Source organism: Haplochromis burtoni, unplaced genomic scaffold, assembly GCF_018398535.1.
Source record: "Haplochromis burtoni strain Fernald_Lab_line unplaced genomic scaffold, NCSU_Asbu1 Contig_8, whole genome shotgun sequence".
Classification (NCBI taxonomy): Eukaryota; Metazoa; Chordata; class Actinopteri; order Cichliformes; family Cichlidae; genus Haplochromis; species Haplochromis burtoni.
Genome location: NW_024582369.1, coordinates 715,631 through 732,435, shown reverse-complemented (window position 1 = coordinate 732,435; position 16,805 = coordinate 715,631). Strand labels below are relative to the sequence as shown.

The following is a 16,805-nucleotide window of genomic DNA, read 5'->3' as shown; positions in this document are numbered from 1 at the left end:
AGACAACGCAGTCATTAAGTTTGCAGATGATACCACTGTGGTGGGGCTCATCTCTGGGGGAGATGGGACGGCGTACAGAGCTGACGTTCACAGGCTGTCAGATTGGTGTGTGGACAACAACCTGGACCTCAATACCACCAAGACAAAAGAACTGGTAGTCGACTTCGGAAGGAGGAAGTCCGAGCTGCAGCCTGTCAGCATCAACGGGGAGTGTGTGGAAAGGGTGTCCAGTTTCAAGTTTCTGGGTGTGCACATAGACATAGACCTCCAATGGAGCTCTAACACCTCTACGGTTTTAAAAAAGGCCCAACAGCGTCTCCACTTTCTGAGAATCCTCAGAAAAATGGACCTGAAGGACCTGTACAGCACTCGCTGTCTCAAGAGGGCACGCAGCATCCTACAGGACTGCACACACCCAGGACACCAGGTGTTTAAGCTGCTGCCGTCTGGCAGGAGGTTCAGGCTGCTGAGGTCCCAGACAAACAGACTCAAGGACAGCTTTTACAAGCCTTATTCTTCATTTTTTATTACTAAGTTAAGTTACTGTGTTGTGTTGTTTGTGTTGCATTGTGATGTGTCGTATCATGTCCTTGTATGTATGACTGTGCAATGACAATAAAGAGTTATCTTAACTTAAACTAAAAACTAGCTTTGCCATTAAAAAAAAATCCTTCAGACCTCCAATTCAGTTTTAAGGTTAGCTCAGCAATATTTTTACAGTTTCAGCAAGAGAATTTGAAACGTGTTTTATTCTTGTGTAGAGCAAAAGAAAACATGGACAGTGAACATTCACTTTAGATTCAAATGAATAAAAACTACAAATCCTGCTTTCATAGCTATTAATGAACAGTATAGGTAAAGAACACATTAAATATCTCATGGGATATGATCTAAATATTATAATTGTGTGAACATCTTTGTTAAACTACTATCAAACTAGAACATTTAATAAACACTATAGTTAGAGCAACTAGTTGTTTCAAAGTTAAAGGTGTAGTGAAAAGGCGAACGCACTGAATCGTGAACAAATAAACTTCCCATCTGATGTTGTTTCGTAAGGCGCACGTAAACAATGCTGGGACACAATGACGATAATTCAGTGTGACTACTTCTGAGATGTCTACTGAGGAGAATTGAGACTGGATGTTGGTGCCAAAGACTATCATTTCTTCTTGCCAGCTTTCTTGTCTTGCTTGTTGGGTGGCTGTGCGGAAGCAGAGGTGAAGGCTGCTTGTTTTTCCAGAGCTGCGGACTGGGCCTCCTCCAGAGCCTCCTTCTCTTCTTGTTCCTTTTTGATGCTTGCTCGATGACGGCTATTAAATGCTTCGCACATATTGTGAAAGTTCTTACAGCGCTGCTCAAAGGCTGCCTGGAGACAAGAGAAATGGCAGCGAGAAAGTAGTTAAAGAATTAGAGGGAAAGGCAGCTGACTCCTTTTAACTTTGATAGCCACAGTGGCTCATTTCTTTCTGTTTCATTACATTCTTCTCCCTCTCTGTCCCTTACCTGCATGTTTTGATACATCTCCAGCTGACATTTCATTAGCTCCTTCCTTTTGAACGCCTCCTGTTTTCTGCACTCCAACACATGCTCTCGGACCAACCGGTAAGTCTGGATCTTTTCAGTGCGCTCCCTCTGCTGGGCCTCTTCTATGTATGAGTCCATCACCACTGGATAATCCTTTTGGTGTCTACATGTATGCACAAGAACTAAATGTATACGGTGTGCACAGCATTTTTCTGTCACATGTATGTATACCCATCTAATGAGAATGAATAGAAATCTGAAGATATGTTCAAGTACTTTGTACTATAGCTCAGTGTCATTACATGCACTGTAGCTACTGTGTCAGGATCAGGTGTTAAACAAATTTTTGGAGAGGGAAACTGAGGATATAGACACGCCTGTGTGTACACAAGTGTGAATCTTGATGTGCCTGACACCCTTTAATAAACTTAACACATCTCTTTCTCTGCTCATATTGCAGGCCAGTGTCGACAGCCACCATTAGCTGGACACACGTGTTGGCACGCACATGCGCACGCTCACAGCAGGAGAGGATGGAGAGGTGATGGGAGAGGGGCACATCTCATTGGAGTAACGAGCTCATAGTGTCCCTGAAATAGCTCTCTAATTAAAAGACCCAAATATCATCTCATTTATCCTGGAGAGGGATGGACAGAGGGAGAGATGGAGGGAGGGAACAAGAGATGGTGTCAGGGAGAGTAATGGGAAACCCAGGGGGGACTGTGGAGGGAGATTCTTCCCTTTAAAACTCTTACTCTGACAATACAGTCACACACAGGACATAGACCAATTTGGAAAGCCATTGGCTAGTCTGTTGGCTTAGCCTTTGGTGCTCAACGTGGAATTTGGGGGGGATTATGGTGAAACTGATTCCTAACTATACTCGATCAGTTTACACGGTACAGTATGTATCTATATGCAACCAAGGTTAAGTGAAATGTGATTGGTCAATTGCTAAGCGACTTATATGAAAACCAAAAAGCCCTTTCCCTATTGATGCTCAAAATTAAGTGCAAATAGTTGTTTACGTTGGGTACACATAGATGGGCAGCAAACTCATAGTTGCTTGTAATCCTAGATGTGTATTGATATCAAAGATATTTAAAAATTAATCTCTTGGTAATCGTCATGAATTGCAGGTTAAAGGACCCAAATGTATACTCTGGAGGCAGAGGGATAAAACAGAAGGTAAGCCTTTGTTTCACAGTTCAAACTAACAATGAAAACTAGAAACCCAAACTCTAAGTTAGCCCAGCAGATCACAGAAAGAAAACACACGGGGAAGTTAACACGAAGACAGAATTATTTATACACATGGGGAGAGCAGGCAAGGAAAGACAGCTGAGGAAAGCTAGACACAGTTGTACACAATCAAGACAATGAGGTTGGGGGAAAAGTAAAACAGGAAATAACTAAGAGTCACTAATCACAAACAGACTCCATAAACATTAACTAGAACTCAAATGCAACAAGAACAAGAACAAGGCACAAAAAGCACAAATCAACCAAACATAAAACCCCTGAAGATAACGAAGAACTCGAAATTCTAAGTTAAGGACACAGGGAAGGTTAAATAACACAGAATATAAGGAGGAAAAATATGCTAACTAGCCTTTAAAGGAAACCAGAGTAACATTAAAGTAGAAATCAGAACCAAAGATTAACCCACACAATAATCCCAGCCTCAAAATATAGAAATCAGAACCTAAAATATAAACAACAACAAAAATGTAGCTGCAGTAAAAACTCTCGGTGACTGCTACTGTCAGTCCTTCAGTAACTGATGTCAGTAGTGGAGCTGCTGTATTGTCATTCTGAGGGCTGAGGCACATTTAGCTGTGCTGTTAGAAACTGAAGTCAGCTATATAAGAGGAGGAATGGCAGGCTCACAAATGTTACATTTGTGTATATTTTTAATGCATGAACAGCCTGTAAATCCAAATGTTTAGCGATTTCAAAACAATAAACTACTTACTGTTTTTGCTGTGTCATGTACTAATCACCCTGATGTTCAGAGTACCCACTCAAATCAAGTTACTATCAAACACTAGAATATGAATGATTAAGTGCAAAGCTATCAATTCATCCATATTCCTAACTATTTATCCTATTTAGGGCTGTGGGTTAGAATTTAGAATCACCAGTTAACCTGAGATGCATGTCTTTGGTCTATGGGGGGAAGTCCAAGTACCCAGAATAAACCCAGACAGAGAAGGGAGAGTTTAAAAGGATAAAGAAGAAATAAACAGCAAAATAATATAATGCTTATTATGTAAATAATTTCATTACATTCTTAAAAATGAAAGGTACAGCTTAAAAAACATTATGCCAGTAGCCGTACTAAATAGCATCCACCTTATCTCCATACATTACACACACTGCTGTAGCTTGAAGTCCTTGCATTGCCCTTTCAGGCCCTGTTAAGTATACAATGTAACACTGCTGTTCACACTGGACCAATGAGAGCAAAGGTCATAAAGACAGGAAATTACTAACAATGTTCTGCAGATATTGTATGAACCAATCTGTTCCTGAGAACAAGAACACCGACATATTCACCAACCTTCCAGCTCTTAATTCACGTCCACAAATCTACATTAGGTAACTAGACTGCATCCTGCATATTAGCCACAGGACCTCAACAGGGGGAGGAAAATGCAAGCATCTGTTTTAAAATACAATGAGATGATGTAACTTTCTTTGTTGGCTGTGTGTCATTTCCCATCTATATCGTCTAAGCTTGCATGCTGGGACAAGCTGAACAATCAAATAGATAGTGAAAGAGTGAAAAGGGACAGAGACGGAAAAGTATAGCAATGGAGAACCTGGTAAAGTGACTGTAGTCCATGTGAGGAAAGGAGCAGGGGGTGTCAGTCAACTTCTGATTGGATGCACTCTGAGAGATGTCTTGACCAGGTCTTGAAGCATCTATAGAAGTACCAATAGGACAAGCTCACATTACCATAAACCATATGAGTTCACATAAATATGTTTCCATTTTTAAAGATTCATACCATTGTTTTCCTCTGTAGCAGCATCACCACACTCTTTTTGCTGCACTTGTTTAAGAAAATGGAGACGAGACTGAAAAGCCTAAAAGCAAGACATAGTAAATCATTCTGTCTGAAGCGTATGTTTCAGTGTAGCCCACTTAAATAAATACATAAAAATAAATAAATTAGAGTACATTATATATTCTAAAAGAAGACAGAATATATTAAATTAAAAGGGTTACCTTGGCAGAGCGTCCCGGCTCGGCCATTTCCCATGCTTTTTTAATGGTTTTAATCTGGTCTATTCTTTCTGTGTCTCTCTTAACGTCGATGCCTTTTGCTTTGCTGTTGTCCGTGACAACACGTAGCATCCAGTTTGGTTTAGTTAGGTCAAGGCTCTGCACAGACATTTGCACACAGAGTGCAAAGAACTTAGTTTTTTTGCCTTTGTTTTACACAACAGATAACTTTTAGTTTATTTGGAGATCGCTTAGTGTCTTTTCTCTATTAAAGTTGCACTTACCATCAAATTTTAAATGAAAAACGAAGGAGGTCAGTATTAGAAAAACGTTTAAATGTCACCGTGCTTAATGTGTGACTTTAATGTGTGGCACAGCTTTGATCAAAATGCTGCTATTATGTGGATCATAGGTTTATTGAGTGGTTCTGACTGACGAACCAAGTTCTTATCTGAGACTATTATTCACACTCACCATGCAGATTATGTTATCATGCATGGTGAATGTGTTTCAGACATCCTGTATACAGGCAGGCCAGAGATTTGGTTCACCCTGATATGCATTGCCTAGCATTTCATAGCTGGATGAACATCTTTGGAGAGACGTGAACTACACTGTCAAAACAAATGCCTCCATCCTGTACTCCTCAAGCTACAACAAGACCTCTGTGACATATCTTAGCACCTTCTCTTAACTTAAAAGTCACTGTGAAAAATACACTTAGGTAAACATGGCCTTCAATCTGAGTGGGTGACTGCATAAACATGGGTATATACATGTGAATGCATGCATATACCTTTCTATAAGCGCTGTTATATTTCTACTCCTTATGTGCAGTTGACAGACTTGCAGAGTTGCGGTGTTTTGTCTTTCCTGTACCATACTGTTGTAATACATTACCGTTTCATTAGCGACAGCTGGCTTCCCCTTGTCTCCTTTGGTTTTGCGCTGGGTTTTGGTTGCATCAGACTTGAGGCCGTCACGATTTGGTGTGCTAGTGGTAGATGAACGCTTTACATCCTCAAGCTTATTTACTGCATTATGAAGCAGAGATTAAGAACATTAACATTTTCTGTTGTCTTCAGAAAATCTGCTGTGCATTTAGCTTCATAAATACTTTAACTACGGTGTTCACTTTACATTAGATCTAGATTTAAGTTATTTAATGTCCTTATTGGGAAATGCTAAAATTTTAGATTTTTTTAAAAAAAAATTCTAATGTGAAATGTTAAAATGCTTCAGTTTTGAATGCATGCCATGTCTATAGACATTCAACAGTATCGGATATTCACATTCTACTTAAACAATTAAAGATGGGGACTGCCACACAAACAGAGAAGGTGCTGTGCGGCTGAACGTATGCTAGATGGCACTGTTGCACTTTAAAAACTGAGTCAGATTCAATCCCCAGCTTAGATGAAGTATTAACTATGAGTCTCACTTCCCTGATATAAAGGCGTAATAATCCATCATTTAGCTGACACCCTGCCATTCTGCCTGAAGAGCTTTGGTGAATACTCAATGAATTACTCCTATCTCAAGACATAAAAAAAAATAAAAAATCAATGCTAAAACTGGATGTAAATATCAATCTGTGCTGTTGGAATTTATCCCAAAAGGATCCTGAAAACTGATTTAAGTTGGACATGCTTGAAGAAATTGTAAGAAAAGACTGTTGTGTGTTCTCATGGTAACGGTGCAAAGAACTGAGGCTGACTCCTCCAACAGTAGGACTTTAGGCAAATATGTGAAAATGTGCATGCATTCAAAAACATAAGCAGTGCAGTTTTTGTGTTAACTACAGATTGTTAAACAGCTTGTTAAAGAGGTTTCGAGGCTTGGCGTGCCATGTAGTGCATGCGTATCCATGTAGCATGCAGGAAGCATGATCAAGGGCAGAGGCTCACCACTGAGACGGAGTTAAACTGGATGAAATTAATTCACTTTCCTGCTGAGATATTTCCCAGGACACCAGGGGGCAAGAGCCTGCTTCATTTGACATCCCACTGACCCATTTTCATAAGCTTAGGGAAAACATAGACGGTTTTGTATGGACACTGGCATATAGATAGATATGTGGGCTAATGTGAGCATAAACTGGCAAAAAAAATCTTAACATGCAGGAAAAACAACATTTAAAAAGACAGAAAAACACTGTCTATTTATGGCAGTCTCAAATGACAGTGTTCATTTTACACACTGACACGCACACACACCCAAACACACATGTCACCTGTAGATTTCATATCATGCAAATGGAATAACTGAATGGTTAAGTACGGGGAACCTTGGCATCAGCTCTGGTGAAAACACAACAGAAATTCGGTGATAGCAAGCTTGCTTTCCTCTCCAGGCATTCATGCACGCTCTCCCCATGCAGCAACCCGTTCAAATCAGCATCGACAGATGCTGCGATTATTTTATCCCCTTCAATTTTTTATTTTTTTTAAGAAGCTTCAACCAATTTCAAAGACGTGATTTTTCAATTGATCCAATTTGTATAGCATGATTAAAAGCAGAGAACCAAGAGCTGGTGGCAGAGGACGGGATTACTGCCACAGCCAGCGACCACTGGGCACAAGAAATCACACTCTGTGATCTGCAAAAGCAGCTGCATTCATTTGGCTTTCATTACAGTTGTGATTACAGGCCCATGGCAAGTGGAAGCAAAGAATAAACTGTGCCTGCCTTGGCCCCTGACACTGCCTACTGAGTATCACTCACATTTCAGACTGAACACAAAATAAACTGTGCGAAAACAAACATTAAGGGCTTAGTAGAAAATCCATTCAGAACCAAGTGCTTAAATGCTGACAAAGTTTTGATAGAATAATAAAAATGAACTGCTTTATGGCCCATTACAGTCCTATCTGTGAGAAGATTCATGGCACTATAGTGAACAATCCAATCATATGTGTATGTTTTCCAGGAAAAAGATGCAAACAGGGTTTCTTTCCTGGCTGCCCCCTTGGAAACTGATGTGGTAATAGTAAATGCCTTGAGTATGTACCTCTTGTCTCATTGTTCTCCAAGTCTTTGACTGAACAAGCAAAAGCCAACTGGGATTCACTCAGATTCCAAGTCTTATAAAGCACCTCTGCCTGCACCACGTACTTGTGAACCTGTGAAACATGGATGAACAATGTAAAACACCTGCATTAGAGTACAATATAACGCATTACACACATACAAAAAAAGGCATATACGACATGATTTATGCAGGAATCAAAACTATGAACTAAAGCCAACACAACCTGACAATATACTATAAACATCTGCATCAGTGTTCATGACACAGGGAGACAAAAAAGACCTAGAACCCACTTTGCTGCTGTGGTAAACAATTAAAGTGCATGTTCACCACAAAAACTAAGTGAAGGCAGAGGGCTGGTTAGCCAAGGTTATCTCACGTAACACCCACGTACATCACACTGAACAGAAAGGACAGAATTCAGACAAAATTCCAAGAAGTAAATCAAGCGTATAAAGAAACAGAAAAAGCACTACAAAAAATAAAAGTGGCATATATTAAATTTTTTTCCCATTCGCTTACATATATCTTTGAGTCCCCCCCCAACTCACCCTACACAAGTCTTTACAATTATTCCACCATTACGATGCATCATTGTGTGTGTTGTGAGTCCCTGTGGCAAACAACGCCACCCTATTCACTCACCCTCTGCTTTAAGTCTTTATCTGCTCTAAGCTCTAATCAATAGCTGCTATCAGTGTCATCCGACATTATCTGTCTTAGTGCTACTGACTCACTGTGTTCCCAAAAAAAGATTTAAAAACACACATGGCGTATCCGAAGCGAACGTCTTAACAGGTCTGTAAAAATATATGTTTTTGTAGTCTTAATTCACTGCTTTAACTGCGGCATTAACTGTGTGTATTTGTAAAAATTTGCTGTGTGTATTTGTGAGTATTTGCTGAGGAAAAGCGATTATTATTCACCAGATGCATCACTGTAAAAAAATCACCACAGAAAAGAATGAATAATAATAATAATAATGAATGACAATAACTATTTTTCATTTTTCCACTGTATGCCTGTGCATGTGAATATGTGATGATACACACCTACAGAGCATAACATATGCTTTTGCAACCCTTAAACTAAGACAACAGGTGTGTTAGATGGGGGGTCTTCAGACATTACAGTGAGTCATAAATCATGCACAAATCATGGCTCACTGACAAGCACTGATAAGTCAGACAGTAAAAAAAACAACACCCCTCCAGTTTCTGCTACTCTCCTCTTCTTGTCAAATTGTGTCTCTGAGAATGTGAGTGTGGGTGAGACTAAATTTGCGTGTGTGTGTGTGTGTGTGTGTGTGTGCTTACAGGCGTAATCTGGCAGAAAAAAATGATATCAACAGGCAGCAAGCACGTGGGTGAGAGAGACAGAGAGGGAAAGTGAGATGCCCATGAAAGTGAGAATAGTTAAGTGTTTGAGCAATAGCAGATACCACGCAGACAGTTGTCAGTGATACCATAGTCTCTGTGGGAGGCTGGTACTGGTCAGATGAGGAGATAGATTTTTTAACTGCGCTGTCTTCCCCTTCATTTTGCTGGAGAGTGTTCTCCGAAGGAGACTGCTCCTGTTTATTTTCTTCGGTGTCTGTAACAGAAAGAGAAATCTATTAACGCTGATAAAAGACAAGAATAATAAATATACTAGGAAACATTTTATAAACACTCTAGCATCTGGTCCAAATAAGTGAAAAATTCTAAAGCTCTTCTCCTATTATTTTAACATTTAAAATTAACTCTGAATAACAGGTAGAGTTCCAGCACATTAAGAACGCTTGCTCGTGCTTTCCGAAGTGGTTCAAGGGCGGTTTTGTGTACAATTTGGTTTTAAAATGAGCATACAGCAGCAGAGCTTTCTCTCAGCATATGAGAGAACAAAAAGTGCCACATTTAAAATGTTTTCTGCAAAACGAAAATCATACTCAAAAGGTCGGGAGGAACATGGAACTCTTTTAAGAAGGATTTTGTAGAAATTGCTGGCCAGCTGTGGGTTGTTGGACAGCTAGAAGATGAAAAGAAAAACGAAATAAAAGAGTAGGAGGAAAGATAATCCTTATTTTTTTTAAGTGCAGCATATGTTTAAAACCCCCCAAACCCTAATATTAGCAGTGTTGACTGCTGAATCCATTTTAACATTAGTAGCATACCACCTTCCTCATAAATTTGACGTGTCTTGTGTGTGATTGTCTTACACTACACTACAAATGTTACTGTAAGCAGAATAAAGATTCAGGTTTGCTGTTGGCAGACTGCAGTAGCTCTCACCAATTAAAACTGCAAGGTGGAATTTCAAGAACTACTGAACAACTACGGTCACAAAAATTTACTGAAAGAAACAGTAAAACTGTGAGACAGTTAAATTGGTTTCATATGTCGAGTGTTAAATTATGAAACACAGATCATCACAAGCTTTGGTTACTGCACCTAATGACACCTCACCTTTGTTCACCAGGAAGAAAAAAACAGGAATCACCACATGGCCCTTCCCGGTTTTGCCAGCTACTTGTTTCTCATGGTCCAGAATGGATAGACGTATCAATACATCTGGGTGGGAAGTCTGAAGCTGAACGGTTGCTACAGTGTCTGTTGTTACATGTACTCTGTAACTATAAAACATTTCACATTATAGCATTAAATTCTCAGAGCATCCCTGCTTTTTCCATTTTATTAACATTAAAAAACAACACTGTATGCCATATAATTCTCTTACCAACAAATGAGATTTTTGTTATTTGGAATGTAATACTCCCGTAATTCCTCTACTGAGAATTCACTAACTGGGGTGTCGCGGGACAGCTTTGGAAGTGGTTCCTTTGAGCCGATCAAGCACATCCTCCACTTTGCACCAGAAGGGGGTAATTCAGGTGTGATAGCTTCCGCTACAAAGGTATAACCAAGCTGGGCCAGGGGATAGAAAGTTCATCATAAAATTATAATTTTATTTTAGAAGGGAGGTATATTGGAAAGAAAATATCAATACCAAATACTATAATAAAGAGTTTTAAAAGGATTTTTCTATATATAATACTAAAAAAGTTCAAAAAAGCACCACGCAAAAAATTCATGTTATATCCACACACCTTATTGGGTTGATAGACATGGGGTGCTACTCTGTTGAAGACCGTGTTTACCTCCTCTCCTGTGTCATTATTTATGACGTGCAGGAGACAATTAGGGATTGGAGAGTAGACCTTTGGTATCACCAGCATCTCCTCAGAAACCAGGAAAATCTCTCTGTGAACCAGTAAAAAGATCAAGCCGATAATATATCAATATATATAATATATCTAGCACGGCTAGGTAGCAAGGTTATAAGAGGACATCATGCATTTCCACCAGGGTTTTCCAAGACAGCCTAGGAATTCTCTTTCACTGAGTTTACAATGTTCTCTGACCTAAAGACCAAGACCCATGAGTTGGCTGTGTCTGGAAGAGAGACAGTGTAATCAGCAAAGGCGATTTTAGTCGATTCATCTCGTAGACATGGGTAGAGGTCCGCTTTCCTCTTAGAATTGTTGATGATATGCCTGTGCAAGAAACAGAAAGTTCAGAGCACATTTAGAAATTTCAGCTTAAGCAAAAACGATGTCATGAATACAGTTTTAATTTAAGTAGTTAATTTAAGTATTCATTACAAAGTCCCAGAAAACAATCTATGCCTCTTTCATAAGAAAGAACCAAGATGCACTTTGCTTTTCAGTGTGATCTTTGACTTGAGTGATTATTTATGTCAGTTAAGAAAACCACCTCTTCATCCGCCGTACACACATTGACCGAGCTTTTATTGCTCATGCACACACACATGCATCCCCAGGCAGCAGGTCATTCGGCAGACGCTGGTAGCTGATTGGAACGGGGAGAGTATAAACAGCAGATGGTACCACTGGGAAAAGATGGAACACAATGTGGAAAATGCTCCCTGCATGTCCCCCACAGGCTGCCACAACCAGGAGAGGGAGCAGATTCTGGACATGCAGTGCAACAGAGAGGCTAAACGCATGCCATGCAATATACACAGCATTGGCACTGGAACGCATTTGCAGCGCTTTCATATACTTTCAAATATTTGTGTTGACAAAAAAACCCACTACGATTGCTAGACTCACCATGTAAGCGCACACAGTCAGTACATTTTTATTACTTAGTCACCTCTGGTCATACACTTTGATAGACCTCAGTTGTTCATTTACCTCAGCAAGAAAGCTGCATGTTTGTGTGCATCACATTCAATTGTCGACCACACGGATGAAAGGATCTTGGACGCATTGAGGTTCTCCTTCGTTCCTGAACGACATGAGCACACGCACAGAAAAGTAGCCTCCATTAAAGATGAAAGAAAAACCCATGTTGCTGTCAAACGCATGAAAAAATCATTGAAGTTGACCTAGTTCAGAGTGGGAAGCAGATATTGCAAAGTGCATTTTTACTTCATCCAGCGATAGGCTGATAGGAGAAGATTATTCTCACCTTGACACTTAATTTTCACACTCATCTCACCTGAGAGGTAAGCCCTCTGACAGAACGCAATTTTTGACAAGAAATCCTGCATACTTGCAAGTATGCATGTATCAGTAAATGTGTGCGTGTGCACAGAAATGCTCAGAAGAGATTGTTTAATGCTGTATTTTTTTTTCACATGTTCACATGTGGCAAAAGGTATCCCCAGTTTTTCCCGCCACACATCCTTGCCCTCAGCTCTCTTTTCTAAGTGGCACTTCAAACTGACCAGCATAATGTAAGACTGGCAAATGAGATTTACAAATGGAGCTAATAGAGTGGAAGAAAATAAAGCAAAAGCAGTGCGCATAAATACCAGGGAACTACTGAGGTGCTTGAAGGGGACCATGTCATTAACAAGTACTATCCTGGGCAATGTGGACATTGTGGCATGTTTTGAGTGAATGGTTTTTTAAAGTGCTGTTAGACAGTCAGTATCACTCTGAGTGGAACTCTAAAGGCTGCACTTTGTGCTTTGATTTGAAAGAACTTAACTATGTTAGGCCAATTTCGTAAAAAAGTCAAGCTGTTCAGTGTGTGCATGTACATGTGCTCATACTAATGTCACACGACCACCAGCATAATAATTTCGAGATGCTGGCAGACTGACTCTAATGATGTGGGTATTTTAGATGTCTGAGATGCTCAAGCTACATTTTCAAGCCATGGGAAATTAGGCACTCTCTCATTTCTGGTGTATTACAGTGCTGCTTTAGGCAAACCCCACACTAATGAAACTGTCCATACCCCCATATGTACAAGTTACTCAGAGGGGTCACAGTGTCATGTGTTGTTGCCTGGAGAAGGCACAGCAATAAACAGAGGATGGCTGTGCAGTACATCGCCTTCAGCGATTCCTTGGGAATCAACAAACAGTGATGGACCTTCACATTAAGACGATTACTGTTACATTATCTCTAAAAACACATCCAAATATTTTCACTAAAACTGAGGGAAATTTCTAATTTACCAGAAAACTGTTCAAAAGCAACACTGATACTAAAACAGTATATTATTCCAAAGCCAGACTGGAATAGCTGCACAACACTGTCTCTATGTAATCTCTCGTTTTTCCTAGAAAGTGTTCACTGCTTCCCCGTCTTCTCTTCCCTATCTTTCTGTTGATATCACTAATGAACATCAGTCAGTGATGCAGGAACGCTGTTTGCACATGTATATGATGCGCATGTTTCCTCTCGTCTGTGTATCCCCGATGTGGTTAGCCTCCATCGGTCAGGATTTATTAGTAAGAGTGGCAGTCTCATCAATACATATTTGCGTTGCTGCTCAGGAGCTCGATGTACGCCAGCAGGCTAAATTATACAGTGAATGCAGAACTAACAGGTGTTTTGTGTGTGAGGGGTTTTTTGGATAATAAATGACAATCTAGGAATGAAAAACAGGCCATCCTGTGTTTTTGTGGGTCTTTTTGCACATTTTCTGTTTACTTAAATTGCTGTAGTTGCTGTGTCTCTCTTCTCCTTCACAGAGCACAGAAAATAAAGTATTCACTGGCGCTGTCTACTCAAAAGCCAGTATTTTTTATTATTGATTTGAAAGATGAGCTTTGAATCACACCACTTTCCTTGAAATATTATATTCTCTGTGTGTGCGCGTGTACATTCAGTTGTTTACCAGGTTTTGAGGCATCAAGGATCTCGCGCACCAAGTGCCCTCTGAATCCAGCCTGCAGAACGGTCACTGCCTTGACCTCTCTATCTGTTGGCTCCCTGTCTCTCCACATTTCTGGGGGCTCCAAATCTGCATTTACTTAACAAGCAGAATGAGGGCATAAAACAGCAAATTGTGGGTGAATATGAATTAATGAAAAGAGCGACACTGCATGTAAACAAAGACACATTTATTAATATTCTTTTGATTTAATGTGTAGTTGCAATCTTATGATATTTCTAATGTGAACAATTACTTAGGATGAGTCAGTGCCCTACAGTGTTTAAAGCTACTGAGTTTAGTACACATATATAAATATATATATATATATGTATATATATTTAGTATATATATTTAGGTATACAGACTTTTATAAGCTTAGCACAACTGACAGAAGTGGTCTTTTACAATTACATCTATGAGCTTCTAATGTTATGTATATAACATGATAGCATACAATATCTCCAAACAAATAAGTGGCACCTACATATAGGGGGGTATTCTTCAGGGAACAGTGAAGGGTCAGCAGTGAGAGCTTGTACAGCAAACTGCTCGTCTGCTTTCAGCTTCCTCCCCAGAGCCTCACGCAGCATGTGGTAAACTGCCAAGTTAAACACCTACAAACACCAGAACACATGCAGTCATGGTAAAAAGAAAACACACCTTCTGTCAATTCTAAGGTTTTACATATCAGGACATAACAAGCAAGCAAGCCTGAGCAGGTCTTAAAATCACCTAAATACAACCTGAGATGAACACCAATATATGGCATATTACAATGTGTCATTTATTTAAAATATAGGAGTGTGTGAAAAACCAAGTACACCTTTACTGCTTCCATTTGAATTAGGAGGGTAGGTAGCAGCCAAGACCTGCTAATCAAATAGACTTAATTAATTGATCATCAGCAAATGTGACCATTTGGGTGTGTGTAACACAAGGCCAAGGAGGAAAGACAGCAGCAATGACCAAATTAAAGAGGATGTACGGTCATTTTGCTGTGGTTGCACATTTTGCAAAATTGTAACTATGTGAATCCATAGCTCCTATGACCAATAGCCTTACATGTGTAGGAGGGTTGTTAGGCCCCACATCAGTCATTACCACTACCTAAATTCTTTAAATGAAAACCTTTTCTTCCATTGGTATCTTTGTAAGGCTTGTGAAAAATGCATTCGGTTCCAAGTAAAAGACACCACAGTCGCATAAATATGGACTCCATTGAGGCAATTCAGAAATTCTGACCAGTCAGAAATGATTATTCCTCAGAGCTATTGTAAATCAATGTCAATTAAGCAACACTAATTTTCTATAACAGCCAAACATATTTGTTCAATAATAAATTAAGTTTCTGGTCATTCAAAGTCATAAATCAATGTAATTTATCTAATCTAAATTAAAGACATGGCCTAACAACTGTAAAACGAATTTTTCAACATATAGATTTAGCAGCTGTCAACTGTCAATGACTTGCCAAAGGTATAAAGGATGCTGAGCTATGCACTCTACATAGAATCTGTGTGTACCTATGAGCAAACTACCTTGCAGTGCTCCCATTTTTCCTGGGTGGTGCTGATGTTTCTGGGACAGTGAGTTTCTTCAAGACCCTTTCTTAGTGCTGGCTGCTGCTGCTTATCACTAAAAGAAGCCACCAATCTGGACAGGGCCCTAAAGATGGAAGAGGCCTGCTCAGTGAAATGGGCACTTTCCTATTAAAAGAGAAGAACAGTTGGGAGGCATCTCAGTTTTATTTAGTGTTGGGAGTTTACACAGACAGAAAGTAAACAAGGACAGTGTATCATGCTACAATCTGGTGCACTTCCATGGTGATCAAATCAGAATTGCTTATAGAACATTTGCTATATGCACACAAACAGTGATGGGCTAAGGCTACACAATCGACAAAAGAAAGATGAAAAATATACATTCAGCTATACAAAGGTAAGAGAAAATGTGTGAGAGCAGAGTCACTAACATGATGTGATTTTTTAAATTGAAGCTGGAGTAAGCCCAGTTTCAAAATGCCACAGTGAGGAGATTGCAACAAGGGCAATGTTATCCTCTTTGTCACTATGTTCCAAAAAGCTCTGCTTTTAAAAAAAAAAAAAAATGTCATGAGGTAGGATAAAAAGCACATATTCTCTTTAGTTTCCCTTTATTTTATTCTGTTCCAGTGATTTCACCACAAAATATCATGACAGATGTGCTTAAATTGAACACCATGAGGGCTAGTTTCTCCATGTGTTTAACCACCCCTTATATTTCTTAGTCAGTATGCACCCCTTTGACCCTTTCTATTTACATATACTGTATCATCAAAGCGATCACTTCTATTTTTGTGAAAATTTTCCTGGAGATAAAAAAGAAAGAAAGAAAGAAAGAAAGAAAGCCATTTACATGTCAAATCTTATATCAGAAATGTGAATGTGCATCTATTTAGTAGCAGCATGTGGCAGAATACGGCTGCAGGATAATATTCTGAAAGGAGCGCCACCGCTCAGAAAGCCACCCATTTACTACAATGGAATTACCATCATCGTCATAAATAAAGGCACCTTTGTAAGGTGTGGCATGATGGTTTCTTCTTCTCCAAAGATAAATGGTGTCTTGCTGCAGAGGTGGACATGGTAACCCAATGCTGCATTTATGTGGATGCACAGCACATGCCGCCTGATGGGAAGAGCACAAAAAAAAAATTGCATTCTGAAAGCAATCACTCATTCATTGCACTTTCCTAAAACCTGTGGTTTCCAGCCTATTTGGCTTGTGACCTTCAGTCTGTCCACACCGGGCCTGACGTGTTGCCATTAGTTCAACCACAGAGTGACGTTTCCTTCTTAGA

The 16,805-nt window shown here is 39.6% G+C and overlaps 1 protein-coding gene across 10 annotated transcripts in view; it reads right to left on the bottom strand.

Annotated features, from left to right (window-relative positions):
- Nucleotides 1–555: 555 nt before the first annotated feature.
- The window catches only part of adgb (androglobin), a 40,002-nt gene continuing 23,752 nt past the window's right edge, over nucleotides 556–16,805 (bottom strand). For 8 of the 10 annotated variants that reach the window (XM_014338549.2, XM_014338555.2, XM_014338560.2 and 5 more), the window contains 17 exons: nucleotides 16,519–16,633; nucleotides 15,505–15,672; nucleotides 14,451–14,580; nucleotides 13,928–14,062; nucleotides 11,986–12,079; nucleotides 11,191–11,322; nucleotides 10,876–11,029; nucleotides 10,506–10,693; nucleotides 10,235–10,401; nucleotides 9,232–9,383; nucleotides 7,770–7,881; nucleotides 5,660–5,793; nucleotides 4,763–4,918; nucleotides 4,542–4,620; nucleotides 4,353–4,455; nucleotides 1,507–1,690; nucleotides 556–1,369 (listed from right to left, as the gene is read on the bottom strand). In XM_014338549.2, coding sequence (XP_014194035.1) covers nucleotides 1,163–1,369; nucleotides 1,507–1,690; nucleotides 4,353–4,455; nucleotides 4,542–4,620; nucleotides 4,763–4,918; nucleotides 5,660–5,793; nucleotides 7,770–7,881; nucleotides 9,232–9,383; nucleotides 10,235–10,401; nucleotides 10,506–10,693; nucleotides 10,876–11,029; nucleotides 11,191–11,322; nucleotides 11,986–12,079; nucleotides 13,928–14,062; nucleotides 14,451–14,580; nucleotides 15,505–15,672; nucleotides 16,519–16,633 — 2,410 coding nt within the window. In that variant the 3' untranslated portion in view covers nucleotides 556–1,162. Of the gene's footprint in view, nucleotides 1,370–1,506; nucleotides 1,691–4,352; nucleotides 4,456–4,541; nucleotides 4,621–4,762; nucleotides 4,919–5,659; nucleotides 5,794–7,769; nucleotides 7,882–9,106; nucleotides 9,116–9,231; nucleotides 9,384–10,234; nucleotides 10,402–10,505; nucleotides 10,694–10,875; nucleotides 11,030–11,190; nucleotides 11,323–11,985; nucleotides 12,080–13,927; nucleotides 14,063–14,450; nucleotides 14,581–15,504; nucleotides 15,673–16,518; nucleotides 16,634–16,805 lie in introns of all 10 variants that reach the window. The other 2 variants (XM_042225888.1, XM_005914612.3) reach the window with 2 other exon arrangements.